Source organism: Sebastes umbrosus, chromosome 19, assembly GCF_015220745.1.
Source record: "Sebastes umbrosus isolate fSebUmb1 chromosome 19, fSebUmb1.pri, whole genome shotgun sequence".
NCBI lineage: Eukaryota > Metazoa > Chordata > Actinopteri > Perciformes > Sebastidae > Sebastes > Sebastes umbrosus.
This window is the reverse complement of record NC_051287.1, coordinates 20,053,221-20,070,188: the sequence shown is the minus strand read 5'-3', so window position 1 is coordinate 20,070,188 and position 16,968 is coordinate 20,053,221. Positions and strand designations below refer to the sequence as shown.

General features: G+C 38.3%; 1 protein-coding gene across 1 annotated transcript; it reads right to left on the bottom strand.

Moving 5' to 3' along the window:
* Positions 1 to 530: 530 nt before the first annotated feature.
* On the bottom strand, positions 531 to 10,736 carry LOC119478827 (prosaposin). The gene is made up of 10 exons (XM_037753829.1): positions 10,608 to 10,736; positions 10,429 to 10,487; positions 6,391 to 6,465; positions 2,877 to 3,002; positions 2,634 to 2,747; positions 2,455 to 2,535; positions 2,104 to 2,287; positions 1,689 to 1,747; positions 1,219 to 1,278; positions 531 to 1,111 (listed from the first exon to the last, which is right to left on the bottom strand). Exons 1-9 carry the CDS (start codon positions 10,657 to 10,659, stop codon positions 1,228 to 1,230), a joined length of 801 nt encoding a protein of 266 aa, XP_037609757.1. The 5' UTR covers positions 10,660 to 10,736; the 3' UTR covers positions 531 to 1,111; positions 1,219 to 1,227.
* Positions 10,737 to 16,968: the final 6,232 nt, after the last annotated feature.

Here is a 16,968-nt window from a genome sequence, read left to right as displayed (position 1 = left end):
CACTCTAGCTTTAAAACTGAGTCCCCTACAACTTAAAAAATGTAAGTTGCGTTAATGTGTTAAAGAAATTAGTGGCGTTAAAACAAATTTGCATTAACGCGTTAGTATCACGTTAACTTTGACAGCCCTAGTTACCACCCTCAATAATTAGTTCAAATGATCATTTTTATATGGAAGTTCTTACCAACAACAGTTGACAAAATGTTGTAGATGGAAATAAAAATTGTAAGAAAAACATGAAAGCAGAAGTAGAAGATGTAAATGGGATCACTTCCTCAGGCAAAATAAGTTTGACACAAAACCGTGTGAGTAGTTTCTATTCAGCAGCAACATACCTATACACACCTTAACACTGTGTGAAAATACATTCACTTCCCTTTACTTTGAAACCGCAAATACTAAAGTTCACTAAAGTTGTACTTTTACTATCACAAGGGTCAGGATTTAGACCTGTGAAAAGAGCTGCCAAAATACAGAGTGCTGAAATGTATTAGATAGATTAGATTAAATTCACATACAGTAGATGAATCTGAAATGGTCAAATGCTCCTTTAATCGCAGAAGAGAAGAAATCAAGTGATGTTTATTTAATGAAATTTATTCAGATAATTCTCCTGATCATCTGACCGTTGTGAAAGATTACAAGAAGAAACTTAAAAGCCGTTGAAGCCATAAAACTTTATATATAGAATAGAAGCTAGTACAAACATTTTAAAAAAGAAAATTTGTTAAAAATAGAAATTTCTTATCAAGTATACAGACTATTTGTGAAAACTTTTCGTTTTATACTAATCATTCAATCACATTTAAAAAAAAATTCTGATCCCATAGCTGAGCTCTCATATCTGTTCAACATTCCTTTTCTCCTTTTCCCCTGAAGTTCAAACAATCCTTTTGTCCAGGATATTTTGTCAAGCTATGTAAGTCCTGGTTTTCTCCACTCAGCGCAGACAGTGTAATATAACGCAAAATCCAAAAAATGCAGCAAGATATCAAATCAGTATCTGAATGCCACAGGTGTCAAGCAGTAAGAGAAATATTTGCAGTTAGATGTTGAAAGATCTGGGTCATCTATGGGGGCACCGAGGTTGACTCATGCTTTTAGTCCCACCCTGAAAAGAGAAATTTTGAAGTATTTTATATGGCACTGTGTGTTCTGGCCTATTTTTTAACAACACAGATTTAAATTCTCACAAACTTTTCATAAAATTCGACTTACCATAACATTTTAAAGTGCGTTGAGAGGCTTCCAGGCAAACTTCTGACAGTAAAACATAGTCTGCACAGAGTAGACAAAGTGATCACAACTTAGTATTCAGTGACTGTGTCAAGTGTATAGCTTGATAGTCTTTTATAGAGCTGCTACGATGAATCGATTAGTTGTCGACTATTAAATCAACTAAAATAAACTATTAGTTGATAATCGATTAATCGGTTTGAGTAGTTTTTTAAGAAAAAAAAAAGTCAAAATTAAATGTGATTATTTTCTGGTTTCTTTTCTCCTCTATGACAGTAAACTGAATATCTTTGAGTTGTGGACAAAACGAGACATTTGAGGACGTCATCTTGAGCTTTGGGAAACACTGTTCGACATGTTTCACCATTTTATCGACCAAACAACTAATTGATTAATCGAGGAAATAATCAGCAATGAAAATAATTGTTAGTTGCAGCTCTAGTTCTACTTACTCCACATTTGAGGGCAGTCTTCATGTCTCTGCACCTGTACGTTGTCAAAGTGCATGGGTCTGAGAGTGAACAAAAAAAATAGGGTTATCTGAATGATAATTTGTTGATAGACGGAAAATCTATTCATTTTGATAACTGATGAATCATCCTTTATTAAGTAAACATGTGCTAGTTCCAGCTTCTGAAAATATGTGAACAAAATGTGTTCTTTATCTGTGTTTTTTATGTTTATACAATTTGTAAACTGAAAAGAGCTTTTTCACAGTGCCCATTTTAAATTGTCAAACTTCCTGCTATGACAAGTTGAACATTGCAGTGAAGAATTTTCTTCATTGGGTTTGACATGGTGGATGGACAAAGTGAGTCATTTGAAGATGAAACCCTGCACACATCACTGCAGGAGAGGCAGACTGACCTACAAGAGGAGCCTCCTGCCCTTTACACAGGTGCATGAGAGCGCAGATGGCCTGCGGGGTGGCGTAGCTCAGGATTGCATCCAGCACCGGCTTGCTGAATTTGCCAATGACGGCTACGCACTGATCTCGGTAGGTGTGGGGCAAAATGTGACAAATTTCTGCCAGCAGCTTGATCAGGGCATCCTGTAAAAGTAAGAAGGGAGACAGTGCATTGTGTCGCCCAAAGGCATCAGTGCTGTCTGGAGGCATTTAAGTGTCTACTTACACGTGTTTTCAGTGGGTGTGTGTGGGACAAAGAGATAATTGTGTTTTGTTCATGTGCATGTGTGTTCTTTCACTGCATAACATACCTCAGTCCTTTCTTTTGGCAGAATGTCCTCCAAAGTCTTGATGAGAAAAATGCAGAAGGTACATTCTGTTGTGGGCTTCACCTGATTGACACAAACACAAAAGGCAGTAAAGCACAAAGAGTCTTTCCACATATTATTCTATTCTTCAAATGTGTCCCTGTTACATATACTTAACCTACATTTTCACTTGTCACAGCAACCTGAAGGGCCTCCTTGACAAAGTAGCTGAGCATCTTCTCCTGCTTGTCACAGGAGCCACAGAGCCCAATGAGTTTGCAGACCTCTGCTGGTTTCTACAGAGAAAGAGATGTGACCTCTCAGTAGCATCAGAAACACACCGACAACAAAGACTACAGAACACACCATTACTGTTTTACTCCTGATGTTATTCTGAGAAACACAACCCAGAGGACGCAACTTACTACAACACCAACAATGAAGTGGATGGCCACTGGAAGCATCTTCTCCACCTCTTCTTTGCAGAGTTTGGCAGTGGCTGGCCCAGGCAGGTGGTCACACACATTTTCAATGCCATCCATGATCTTTTTCTGAAATAAATAAGGTGTTTGGTCTTTAAACCGGATGATCAGGAAGATAATGGGCCTATTATGGGTATATAATCTAAACATAGTCATTGATTTTAGGAGACATGCAACAGTATTCCCTCTACCAACCACAATATAAGGTCAGAAGATTGAATGGGAAGTTAAAGTGCTATGATTGACAACCTACTAATTCGTTTTATGTAGTATTTCCTGCCAAGAATAAATGTATTGTGGTAATTTTTTATACGCCCTGTGGTTTGGACTGGAACTTTACATGTGTAGGGCTTGGCATACAGAAGTTGCAAAACATGAAACAGGCAATAAAATAGTGGTCAATTGCATCATCATCTTTGAGCAACAGGTGTAATGCAAAGCCAGTTGCATTACATGGGTCTGAGAGTGAACAAAAAAAACAGGGTTATTTGAATGATCATTTGTTGATAGACAGAAAATCTATTCATTTAGATAACTGATGAATCATCCTTTATTAAGTAAACATGTGCTAGTTCCAGCTTCTGAAAATCTGTGAACAAAATGTGTTCTTTATGTGTTTTTATGTTTATATAATTGCCAGTTGCATTGCTGCTGGTCAAATCACCCTTTATAGGAAGAGTTTTAGCTTTTACCTTTTTTAGGCAAAAGCAACAGGCATACAAACTTATACTAATTAAGATAAGATAAGTAATATTCCTTTATTAGTCCCGCAGTGGGGAAATTTGCAGAGTACAGCAGCAAAGGGGATAGTGCAAAAAAACAAGATGCATCAGCTAACAAGGTAAAAAAAAAGAGCTAAACAAAGTGTCGCAAAATATGAACCATTTAAATAGAAGGAAGTATAAAAATAGGAGCCATATATACAGTATTGACAATAAACAGACTATTAACAAAATTGCACAAATGGGAAATGATATTGCACAGTGAGAATGAATGAAATTCCACCTGAAAATGAACAAATAAACTAGATAATGTAGTGAAAATCAATGTTTTGTTGTTGTTTTTTAAAGCAAAAGTGTTTATTTAATTGGACTTCAGTTTCATTCAATTTATTAAATTAGTGTAATTGACACGACCGTGATGCCGTCACCAGGCCCCGCCCCCTCACCTGTCTGTCAGCCAATCACCTGCCTCCAAACAGGCTCATTTGCATACAGCCAGCGTATGTGCTACCGTTAACTAGCGTCAGTTGTATCGGATAGATAGATATTATATCAATAGTTGTGTCTTTCTCCGAGGAGGAACATCTTCATAGTCACCAAGCTGTCGAGGTAACTGCATTTAAAAAAGTGTTTCTCTGCTGTTAGCACCAGCTTTCACTTTAAATACAAATAAAAGTCAAAAGACAAGACGAGCTAGCAGGCTAGCTAGTTAGCATGGTGGCCCGCGTTAGCCTTGTCAAGCTAGGTATGGTGTTGTCTGTGGACTGTTTTGTTTTTGTATTATTTATTTGGCATTGTTGTGGCTTACAGGAGCTAACTTAGCTGGCTAAATTGTAGCAGTTGTGATATTGTGAAATAAACACAAACCTTTGTAAAAGGGCATTTTTAAATAACATAAAGATGAGTTAACACGGGGGTCTCTTAGCAACCTGGGGGTCTCTTAGCAACCTGCAGCTCTGGAACCACATGCAGCTCTTCAGCTCCTCTCCAGTGGCTCCATGTGGAGTTATAAACATGGAAATGAATAACTGTTTTTTGTTTACATTTTCATTTTATTTATTATTGTTGTAGGTCTGTGGTACGACAGTACGGCGGAGTATTAAGGCCACATTGAGGAAAAAAAATACATCTGAGATTTTGAGAAAAAAGTCATAATATTATGAGAATAAAGTCGTATTTTTATGAGAATAAAGTCATAATAGTTTGAGAATAAAGTCATAGGTTTACGAGAAAAACGTCGTAATATTATGAGAATAAAGTCATAATATTATAAAGTAGTAATTTTACGTGCTATTTTCTTTTTTGCTCGTAAAGTTATGACTTTATTCTTGTTATATTCCGACTTTTTTACCTGTAAAGTTATGACTTTATTCTCGTAATATCACAACTTTTTTTCTCGTAAAGTTATGACTTTATTCTCGTAATATTACAACTTTTTTTCTCGTAAAGTTATGACTTTATTCTCGTAATATTACGACTTTTTTTCTCGTAAAGTTATGACTTTATTCTCGTAATATTACGACTTTGTTTCTCGTAAAGTTATGACTTTATTCTGGAATATCCCTCAATATGGCCCTAATACTCCGTAGTACATTTGCACTTTGGCCCTCACTGCATTAGACTTACAGTATATACTATATACTTAGACTAGACTTTAAACTGTGTTACCTTCATCACAATGCTCAAATGTTTTGCGGCTCCGGACAGATTTTTTATTTATTTTTTTTGTCTAAAATGAGTCTTTTGATAGTAAAGGTTGCTGACCCCTGAGTTAAAGTTACAACCCTGCTAGGATGAAAGTAAAAGAGCTTCATCATAATGAGTTAAGTTTTGATTTATTATGATTATCTATTCCACAATGTTAATTTATTTGATAAAGTTATATTTACTCCTAGTGGTAGGTGGTCTAACGTAAACCATGCAAATGTAGTAGTTTTAGTTTTATGTGATTGTTTTGTGGTACTTCATAGCAAATTACATTTTACAAACCACAGACCTCTCTGGGAAGACTTTGTTTATGGCAATCTGTTTAAGACTTAAATCCATACTTGGTAACAGGTTTTATGTTGTTTCATATTTACACTTTGCCTTGTGAAGCACTATGTAATTGATAACATTGGTAAATAAAATAAAACTTAGTATAAACACAGAACTGAGACAGTACCAAATCCCAACCCACGGTTTTCATCGAAATAGAGGTTAAGGTGAGTGGTGAAATGTCTTTCTATAATCACGTATGACTCAAAATAGTTAATAAAAATCATAGAAATTAACCATTTTTCTCTCTGTGGACTCAGATGGGAGTGACTCCTCACAGACCAGAGGAAGCTCAGAGAAAAGAGGATCTTCAAGGTCAGGTGAGAAACTGAAACAGCCTGTTTCTTTTTTCAACTTTCATTAGACATAGAAAATAGGAAGTGGCTTAACACCCAAAAGAAAAGGGGACCTTTACTTTATTGTTCTTGTTGACTTTAACTGAATGCACGACTGATCACAAATGATTTGCATCGCTGAATGTGAAGAATGGGCTTCAACTTATAAAAGAACAGGAGTTTTTTTATTTAATGAAACATACTATTCAAACAACTATTCAACCACAGATCTTAGCAAGCACTTGAGATAGCATAGTGTGTATTTTAATCTTGACTTATGAATATGGACATACACAGTATCAATAGTAATATCAGTGAGCAAATATTAATCCTCTTTGCTGCTTAGTGGACTATTGTACTCACCTGGAGGTCTGCATTGGACAACAGGTCAGCAAGGAGTTCAAATATTTGGGTGCAGTCCTGGCAGACGTCCCCAGTCTGAGTATAAAGTAAAAGTTGCATAAAGAAAATAAATTAATCCCTTAAACTGATTTAATCACTTACATACACCAGGTGCCTCTTTCTAAGTTGTTGCATGCATGAGATATATTTGTGAAAGGTACCTCTTGTTCTATTTAATGTTAATTGCATTTTATGAGGAAGAAACTTGTTTGTTTGGCTTCATCGGTTCCTCTAGGTCACATATGTCAAACTCAAGGCCCGCGGGCCAAACCCGGCCCGCAGTGGTATTATCTTTGGCCCGCAGGATAATATCTAATTACTATTAGAGCTGGCCCGCCGGTATATTGCACGCACCACTAATACTACAAATCCCACAATGCACTGCCAGTGCGTTGCCTAGTGAGGGCCTGCAAGCGCGAGCCTGCAAGCGCGAGCCTGCAAGCGCGAGCCCTTGCACTACTCGCTCATCAGCAGCTTTATGGAGCTAGTCACCTGTGGCTAACTTTCAGCTATCCCACTCCCCAAAAAATGGCTAAACGAAAGGTGGACTTTGAAAACAGAGGTTTTCAAGGCAGGTGGGAGGCAGAGTATATGTTCGCGGATATAAAGGGCAAAGCTGTTTGTCTTGTGTGCGGAGACGGTGTGGCTGTAATGAAAGAATATAACGTAAGAAGACATTATGAAACGAAACACCACGACAGGTACAAGCATCTGGACATGAAACAGAGGCTCCAGAAGGTAGAAGAGTTGAAAAGAAGTCTGGTGTCACAGCAGGCTATGTTCACAAACGCCAAATCACAAAGTGAGGCTGCTGTAAAGGCTAGTTTTATTGTGGCAACAGAGGTTGCTAAATCAGCCCGGCCCTTTACCGAGGGAGAATTTGTCAAAAACTGCATGATGAAAGTTTGCGACGTCGTGTGCCCAGATAAAAGGCAAGCATTTTCAAATGTGAGCCTGAGCAGAAACACCGTTGCTGATCGTGTACGTGAGCTTGCCACCAATCTACAACAACAGCTGGTGGGAAAGGGAAAAGATTTCATCGCATACTCCCTTGCTGTGGATGAGAGCAGCGACACTTCTGATACTGCCCAGCTGTCAATTTTCATCCGTGGAGTGGACTCAAGTCTGTGCGTAACAGAGGAACTTTTGGGATTAAGATCAATGCATGGCACAACTACGGGAAAAGATCTCTTTGAAGAGGTATCCAGATGTGTAAATGAAATGGGGTTGCCTTGGGATAAACTTGTGGGACTGACAACAGATGGAGCGCCCGCGATGTGCGGTCAAAAGAATGGATTGGTGGACAGGATCCGGGAGAAGATGCGGGAGGAAAACGGCGCAGGTGAGCTGACAGCTTATCACTGCATCATACACCAGGAATTGTTGTGTGGCAAAGCCTTGAAAATGGAACATGTAATGAGCACCATAACACGAGCAGTTAACTTCATAAGAGCCAGAGGTTTAAATCACCGCCAGTTCAAGTCTTTTCTGGAGGAGTTGGGTTCAGAATATGGTGACTTGCCCTATCACACAGAGGTGCGATGGCTAAGCCAAGGAAAAGTGCTGAAAAGATGTTTCGAGTTGCATGAGGAGATCTGTCAGTTCATGGAAAGCAAAGGGAGAGACACAACAGAGCTCCGGGATAAAAAGTTGCGGTGTGAAGTGGCGTTTCTGTGTGACATCACGAGCCATCTCAATGCGCTCAACCTGCAGCTTCAGGGGCGAGGCCATGTGATCACAGAGATGTACGCTACAGTGAGGGCTTTTAAAACCAAGCTGCGCCTGTGGGAGACGCAGATGCTGCAAGAAAACTTGAGCCATTTTCCGTGCTGCCAAACTATGAAAGAGCAGGTCTCTACCGCCGTGTTCCCAAGTGCACAGTTTGCTGAAAAACTCAGCATACTTGGTGCCGACTTCACACGGCGATTTGCCGACTTTGAAGCCCAAAAAAGCAGGTTTGAATTGCTCAGCAATCCATTTGCAGCTGACGTGGAAAGCGCACCAACCAACCTCCAAATGGAGCTGATTGAACTCCAATGTAGTGACACACTCAAGGCAAAGTATGACTCTGTGGGTGCTGCACAGTTTCCACGTTTCATCCCCGACACAATGCCCCAGCTGCGTACCCAAGCTGCTCAAATGCTCTCTATGTTTGGCAGCACATACCTGTGTGAACAACTGTTCTCCTTGATGAAGATAAACAAAACATCACACAGGAGTCGTCTTACTGATGAACACCTTCACTCAATCCTGAGGATTTCCTCAGCTCAGAGCCTGACCCCAAACATTGATGAACTTGCATCCAAGATGAGATGCCAAGTATCTGGCTTAGACTAGTGTGCATCACAGAGCAGCAAACTGAGCTTTAATGTATGTTTCCTTTTTGCACTTTTTTTCTTGTACAAAAATATTCAACATAAAGTAACTTGCACATAAAATAAATATTTAAAATGTGGGTTTACATTGTAGGGTACTGTTTCTGGGAATTCTAATATTTTTAGGTTAAATATCTTTTAAATGTGAATCTTTTTAGGCAAGAAATGTTAAGGAAAAAAAATAGATTAAAGGGGTTCAGTATTTCCAGAGGGCATGTTTGGTTTTTCTTTGGAGTAAATTATTGTTTGGCTGTTGTTGGCCTGTGGAAAAATGTCTTCATTAGAAATTACTCTGGAAAAGCTGCAGATAGAGCCATAAGAAATGAATGCAACAGATTGTTAATTTATTTAATGTTTAATGTTGTTTTTATAGGCAATAACTTAAGCTTTGTTAGTTCCAGGTTCAATATGTGCAATAAGTTAATTTCAATAAATTTTGCAATAAACATTGAACCAGTTCGGCCCTCGACTTGTACCAATTTTTTTAATTTGGCCCACTGTGTATTTGAGTTTGACACCCCTGCTCTAGGTAGAAAAACATGTGAAAGTTTAAGAACACTTTAAATATTCGATAAGTGGAAGTGTGCAAAGTTGAAGAGACTTCCTGATTTTGAAGAAATGGAAATCTCACTTCTCTCTGTGAGAGGCCGATACTATTTTTATACATTTGTCACATTGTTTTTGATTTCATTGTATACAGTTTGAATAATTGCACGGTTTCTCTTAAAGAATAGAACAATAGTGTTGAAGTATCATATTGTGCTGTGGCGCCATCATTACACTTCCAAAATAGCAGGGGTGTAAAGTAACTATCTACATTTACTTAAGTACTGTACTTAAGTACAATTTTGAGGCACTTGTACCTTTTTTCCTTGAGTATTTCCATTTTATGCTACTTTATATTTCTACTCCACGACAATTCAGAGAAGTATTGTACTTTTTACTCTGCTGCATTTATTTTTACAGATATAAATACAAGATAATGTACAGATTAAGAATTTAGATTTAAATCCATATAATCAGTTTATATGCAGCATCTAGTTGGGACCTCTTGAGATGTTTCAGATGTCTAAAGGTTGTTCCACCAAAGAGTTATTTCCACTCTAAACTCCTGGTTAAACTACTGAACTGTAAAAATGTTAAAACTAGCTCAACCTCCACCAGCTACAACAGTAAAATGCTCACATGGGCCAAACATGTACTTTTACTTTGATACTATAATAATAATAATAATAATAATACATTTTGCTGATAATAAGAAGGACTTTTACTTGTAATGGAGTATTTTCACTCTGCTGTATTGGTACTTTTACTTAAGTAAAGGAGCTGCATGAATACTTCCTCCCCCGTTTTAAAATAGGGTGTTTAACTCATTATAACATACAATTTTAGCCCACAATATACAACATGCTTTCGTAAACCATTTCTAGAATTCATGGAAGATCCTTGAATTACTTATAATTACATTTACAGTATTTGTTTCTTTAAGAAATATTTGTTGTTCGGTAAGTTTTTCAGTTAGTTTTTAAGTGGTAGGATAAGTAATATACACATCACACTTTGAACCTGCACATCATAAAATGTGTGTTTTGTTGTATATTTTAACAAGAAATCATAAACTTACTGCTCTCAGGCCATCTGGAACATTTTGCAAACCATCGACGTTAAAAGCGGAAGTCAGAGCTGCAGGGGGAAATATTCATCATTAAAAATCCTCATTGTAATACAGTATGTCTCATCACTTGACTTTTTTACTATTTACTTCATAGTACATCATCTTAGTACAATTAATTTTAGTCTCACCATAGCCTTCAAGACAGACGAAGAGAAGCAGAGCAATCTTGAGCGAGGCCATCTTCTGGTATCTTCAGGCTTTTTGTTGAACGTCGTCCCTCCTGAGTTCTGTACAGGGAACTGTGAGTGCAGCTTATATTTGACAGGGTCCACCTGCAACCTACAGTATAGCCCCCACCAACGAGATTTTGAGGGGACAAACAACCTCATGCTAGTGTGATAAGATTTGTTTTCAGCACAGCGGAACTGTTTTTTTCTCTCTCCCTCAATAAGCTTATAATAGTCAAGTTTCATATTCAGTTCCTCACACTAAGGTGCAAAAACTTGACATTTGTTTTCAAGCCTCAGATGTGCTAACAGATGTACTGAAATTACATTTAAAATATGCAGTGGATGCATTGTGCCACTTATAGTTTGGTTCATTCTAGCTGTGAATATTGACATATATTTAGCAGTTTTGTTCGTTATAATATCTGCCATTCTACTATACGTTCACCAAGTGTATCTCAGGACAATTAGAGTTGGTGTTATGGTGAAAAAGGCCTTATTGCCTTGGCCCTGTTATGGTGAAAAGCAACAGCACAGCTCCACATTGTCTCTCTTAGTACTATTTAAGACTAGAAGGGCACTCAAGGAGAGCAGACTTCCGCCAAGGCCATTTCAGTAAGTGTAAAATAATGATTGTATCCGCCCTGTGATTTGGATCCACTCCAAAATTGAATGGGTTAATTGGCCCATGCTACCCCCCTTCCACAGAATTCCATGACAATCAGGCCAGGAATTTTTCCGTAATCCTGCTGATGGACAGACAAACAAACAAACTGAAAACATAACCTCCTTGGTGGAGGTACATGTAACTATAATTTACCATACATACACAACCTGGTGCCCATACTGAAGCTACCACCATCGACTGATTTCTAATCAGTTTTGGTCATACGATACAGCTGCTTCAAAACGGCCCCCTCAACTTTCCAGAAATTGTGATATATCAGCAAATAATTAAAGAAAACATGCAAGGCAGTCAGTATCACCTCACATTTCATCATTGGGTATCTTTTGAACACCTGTCATCCTGAATCATGTCTGTGCTTTAATAACTGTTTACCTCTGGTTGTAATTTATTCGTTTGTGTAGGGGTGACGATTTTGGGGTTTTAGGATTTTAACCCTTTTTCTTCAAAGGCAGTGTTTTTCTTATCCCCATACCATCTTTTTGGCCATACTACTCCGGCGACTTCTAGTGGTAGCTTCAAATAAGACATGGTGGCAGTGAGAAATGCATTCTTCCTGCTTCCTGCTCCATAGATCTGACCTGGGAACACTGAGAGGAATGGGCTGAAAGCAACACATAGAGTGCACCAGTTTTTACTGCGATAGCCTCACCTTTGCTATTAGAATAATGTGAAAGATGCTATATAAATACATACAAATTAACATGTTTTAGGGATGGCAGTACCTGTCGGTCTATCTGTCGGTTGCTCCACCACTTTGGGCCATACTGAAATATCTCAACAACTATTAGATGGATTGCCATGAGATTTTGTACAGACATTCATTGTTCCCAGAGGATGATTCCTATTTACTACCTATTTACTTTGGTGATCATCTGAATTTTCCTCTAGCAGTTATCAAGTGAAATATCTCAACATTTACCAAGTTAATTGGCACAACATTTTGTACAGACATTCATGGTCCCCAGATGATGTACCCTAATGACTTTGGCGATCCCCTGACTTAGTGCCACCATGAGGTTGACATTTGTAGTTTTAAGTTAAATGTCTCCACAAAAAAATATCTGTGTATTGGAATGATCAGATGAGATGAAGATGAAAAATGAGAAGAGCCATCTGTGTGTGCCTTCTTGACTTTACTCGTTGGCTTGTTTTCCTCACTGCTGTTTCTCTTTTTGTGCACTAGTTTAAGCTGAACAGCCAATCAGAGTGATTTCTCTCACCGACGGGCTCTGCCGCCGATTCAAAATGCTGAATCGGCCGAAAAACTTCTGACACAGGCAGAGAGCCGATGGTACGGGACACACAGAAAAAACTAGGCCCCAAACAGGCCGACGGCTGACCGTCGCTTACACACACCAGAGGCCTGTTTCACAAAAGCAGAATAAAGAAATCCAGGATATGAGAGAAAGCGAGGCTTGACCTAGTCTAGTCAGTTTATCCTGGCTTAATGCGTTTCACGAAGGCCAAGCCAGGCTGAGGAGGGGCGACTAGGTTGAGCCAGGTGTAAGTAATTCAGATAGATGCACGTTCACTGTTTTCCTCAATAGACCACAAGGTCGATCACAGTTAATATATTAGATTAATTACAACCACTAATCCACAATGATAGAATACGACGATACCATATACTGTATATATAACAATGATTAATACATGATGTTACATACATGCTTACAGTGTGCACTGGAATGATCACTTACTTTTACCTTCTAATTTCCTCAATGTCTTTCTTTTTATCTCCATATCTTGGTCCAAGTCCTGCAGGTTTTTTTTGTGGTTTTAAATGTCGACTCTTTTTAAATAAATCACTTTTTTCATTGATATTTGCACATCTGCAAACTATATTTGCTTTTTTAAGTGTGTGCTGTATGCCTACAGACATCTGACAGTTTGTCAATTATTTAAAACACATATTAATTAGCACAGCAAGAAGTGTGTATGGTGTGGCCCATTACGACCATTATTTCTTTTGAAAGAAAGAAAGAAAGAAGGCTGGATGTAGCCTAAATGTCAATCTAGTGGAAATACTTATTTAGTCCATAATGGATAAGAAGTCAGTGATGTGGTTCTCATGGAAAACATAATTTTTACCAGGACCCAGACACTGTACAGCCTGAGAGCAGCCTGGCAACAGAGTGAGTGTGGGACATCCACACCATGCAGAATTAAGAACTGATATGTGTTTTACAGATTTCACAAATTGTGAGATGTCTGTGCAGCACACACTTAACAATACATACTGAGGGTATTAGAAAGGGAAGTAAGTGATAATTTCAATGTACACTGTAAGTATACACAGTAACAGGATGTATTAATCATTGCTGTATGTTTCTCTCCCAGCAGACCAGTGATGCAAGGAAAATAAAAGGTCAAAGCATTGTGGTGTTCTCTCCCTGTTGTTTCATGAATATACAGAACAATATATAGTTACTGGTCCAGTGAACTTTAGCAGACATTTCTAATCAATAATATATTCATCAAACCTCTAACAACAATATGAACAACAGTCTTCATAAACACAATGTAACTGTAATAAGGACTATCACATGCATGGTTATAAAAAACAAAAATTAATGATGATCGCAATGCTAAAAAAAGTACTTAACTGAATGATGGTATGTATTCAGTTAAGTTCTTATTTTTATTAGCCTGCATTAAAATATGGTATTTTAATGCAGGCTAATAAAAATAAGGCAAAATACATGCATACGGTTATGGACTAACTGTAAAAAACACATTGGTTTCTGATCGGAGTGACTGCTGACTAAACGGATAAGGCACCAGGATAAATTAAGCCTGGCTGTTAGCCTGGTCTAGAGCAGGTTAGCTGCAAAGAATAAATCTCCATGGTAACTTATGTGCCACTGCCTTCGTGAAACCGAGTCAAGGCTAAACTGAGCCAGGATAACTGGAAAACCTCGGCTTAATCTGTTATCTTGGTTTTGTGAAACAGGACCCAGGTGTCTCATTCAAAGTTGTTTGCCTGAACGAGATACATTTGTGAACGGTACTTTTTGGTAAAAATCAGTTTCATGTTCATTCAAAGTTTATTTCTTAAGAATAAACTCAAAACCAAACCAAACAACGAATTATTCTGGATTGGATTTGTTAGTCTTTTTCAGTTTATATTCAGTTATTACTTTCTGTTTTGTTCCATCATCAGCCATCATCATTTCATGGTGAGGGCAATTTGATGACTGGCAAGGAGAGACTTTTTGCTTGCCAGATAGCTGATGTATCTCAGAGACGGATGTTAGGCAAACTGCTTTAGAGGGCAGTGTTGAGAGTGTGGGTGATGTTAAAGAGGTTCTGGGATGCTGGAACACGCTCTTGAGCTTTCTCAGTGTCGTGGGCCCAACTCAACGAAACACCAGTTATTGAGAGAGTGCCCACCTGGTGACCCTGTAGACATGTCTGTTTTATTTCTTTCTTATTTTTTTATATAGCCTTATTTAAACAGGTTTGTCCCATTGAGATCAACGAATTCTTTACAAGGGAGACCTGGCCAAGAATAGCAGCAACACAGATTTTCAACAATTGAAAGAAAAAAGCACATACTGTAGAACTGAGTAACATTGAAACTTATCAGATCAAACATTTGCACATCGACATCCTGGATTCAATAGATTTTCTAATTTTAAACTCGTTCAGGGTTATTATATTTTGAAGCTTAAGATCAGTCTGTAGATTGTTCCATGTAGTAGGTGCAGAAAATCTAAAAGTTTTTTTTTCCAATTCAGTTCTGATTTTGGGAACAACAAAATGCGAAAAGTCCTGCGAACGGATATCATAATTTCCATAATTCAAATTTGAAAGAGAAGATCAGTAAGTAGGAATTTTACCAAGAATAGTTTTGTAAATAAAAACATACCAGTGACTGAGGCGGTTTGGACATAAAGCAGGCCAATTCACTTTTGAGCATAAAACACAATGGTGGGTAAGAGATCCAAAGTTTGTATTGAATCTCAGAGCCGCGTGATGCACGCTGTCCAGCATGTGAGAACAGCGAGCAGAGCCATTCATGTACAAAGCAGAGGCATTCATGTACAAAGCAGAGGCATTCATGTACAAAGCAGAGGCATTCATGTACAACGCAGAGGCATTCATGTACATGTACATTCTGTACTATAATACAAAATGTACTGGCACACAACTTCATACTGTATGTAAACCATTCTGGCAAAATTATATATTTCCTGTGTACAAGTGAGCAGGCCACAGCATTCAGATGAAACTGCCTGTCAATCTTCGTATTTCGTCATATCTTTGCTTGGGTTGGGTAGGAGTCAAGAATGGTTGAGGTGTGTCAGGTCAGGGTTCAGGTTCATGTGACTTTATTTGTACCCGTAGGCAGATTTGTTTTGCAGCAAAAATAGAAGATGGCATCCGTATTGACAATAAGGTAGAGCACAGACAAGAGACAGACATAACAAAAACATGACAAAGAGTACTCAAAGGCTTACTGGGATCAGATTTTCTTTTGCTTATGCTGTAACAATAATTAACCATTGTTGTTGACGGTTAACTATTATTATGACATGTAATTATCTTATTGTTGCGTTGCCAGTAAGTGTCAATCATGTCGGGTTAATCCTGTTCCATTGTCATTTTATGTCCTTGAAAGCTGTTCTGCTGCTTGATGAATGTGTTCAGACTTAATCCTGTCTATCTGCAGACATACGATGGAGGTCCATAACCTTCTTGCTTCTTAAAGCCTACAAATCACAGTTTCTGGTCATTGAACCAGCTTGTTAAAGGTTGAGGACATGACTCATTCAATTTTGAAAACTTCTCCCTCCTTGTCATTAACGGTAATACAGGCTGGAGGCCATGAGTCATAAACTATTTCCCATAAATCAAGGACCATCAAGGCTTTAGTAATGATAGTCATTGTTATTTTTAATGAGAAACACCTGTGAAATTAACAAAAAGCACAGAGGAGGTGCATTACTAAAAAGTAAAGAACAATCGGTAATGGCAATTTTCATATCTGCAGTTTAACACTGTACTTTTAGATAATCTCAGGGCCTCACATGTTCATCTTTGTCACCATAGGACAGTGACCTGACATTTTAGATATCTGTAACTGCAAACAACAGATTGCTGAAATACTTGTTATGTCTTGTGATGCTTTGTTGTCTGCTGTGTGCTGACGCATTGATACACTTTCGATCCTTCTCTTCTTTTCTTCTTTGCACTTATCTTCATGTTATGCTTTAAATGTATAAATACTGACTACTCTTTGTATTCGGGGCTCACTTGCCACAGTCCATCTGCAGATGCTTTAGTTATTAATGTATGCCTTTTTATTAAATTCACTGAAAGACAAGTTGTTACGTTGGTTTGTGTCTTGTTTTAACAGAAACTGCCACCACAATTTGGCGTTGTCGGCAGGATCACTCGTGTGAGCGGGACCGCTGGAACTCTGTGCGAGGGTAAAGACCGTGCACTTCTGGAGTCCGGGACTCTAACCTCAACCTCCCCATAAAAAGGGTGTTGAAGTGGGGGCCTGACGCCAAGGAGGACCAAGTCTCGCTCACCGCTGTGATCCAAAGAACCAGGTGGCAAAGAAAAAACAAAAAACAAACTCTGTCTTTCTGGTAAGTAAGAATTCATTCAGAAAAAGCATACATT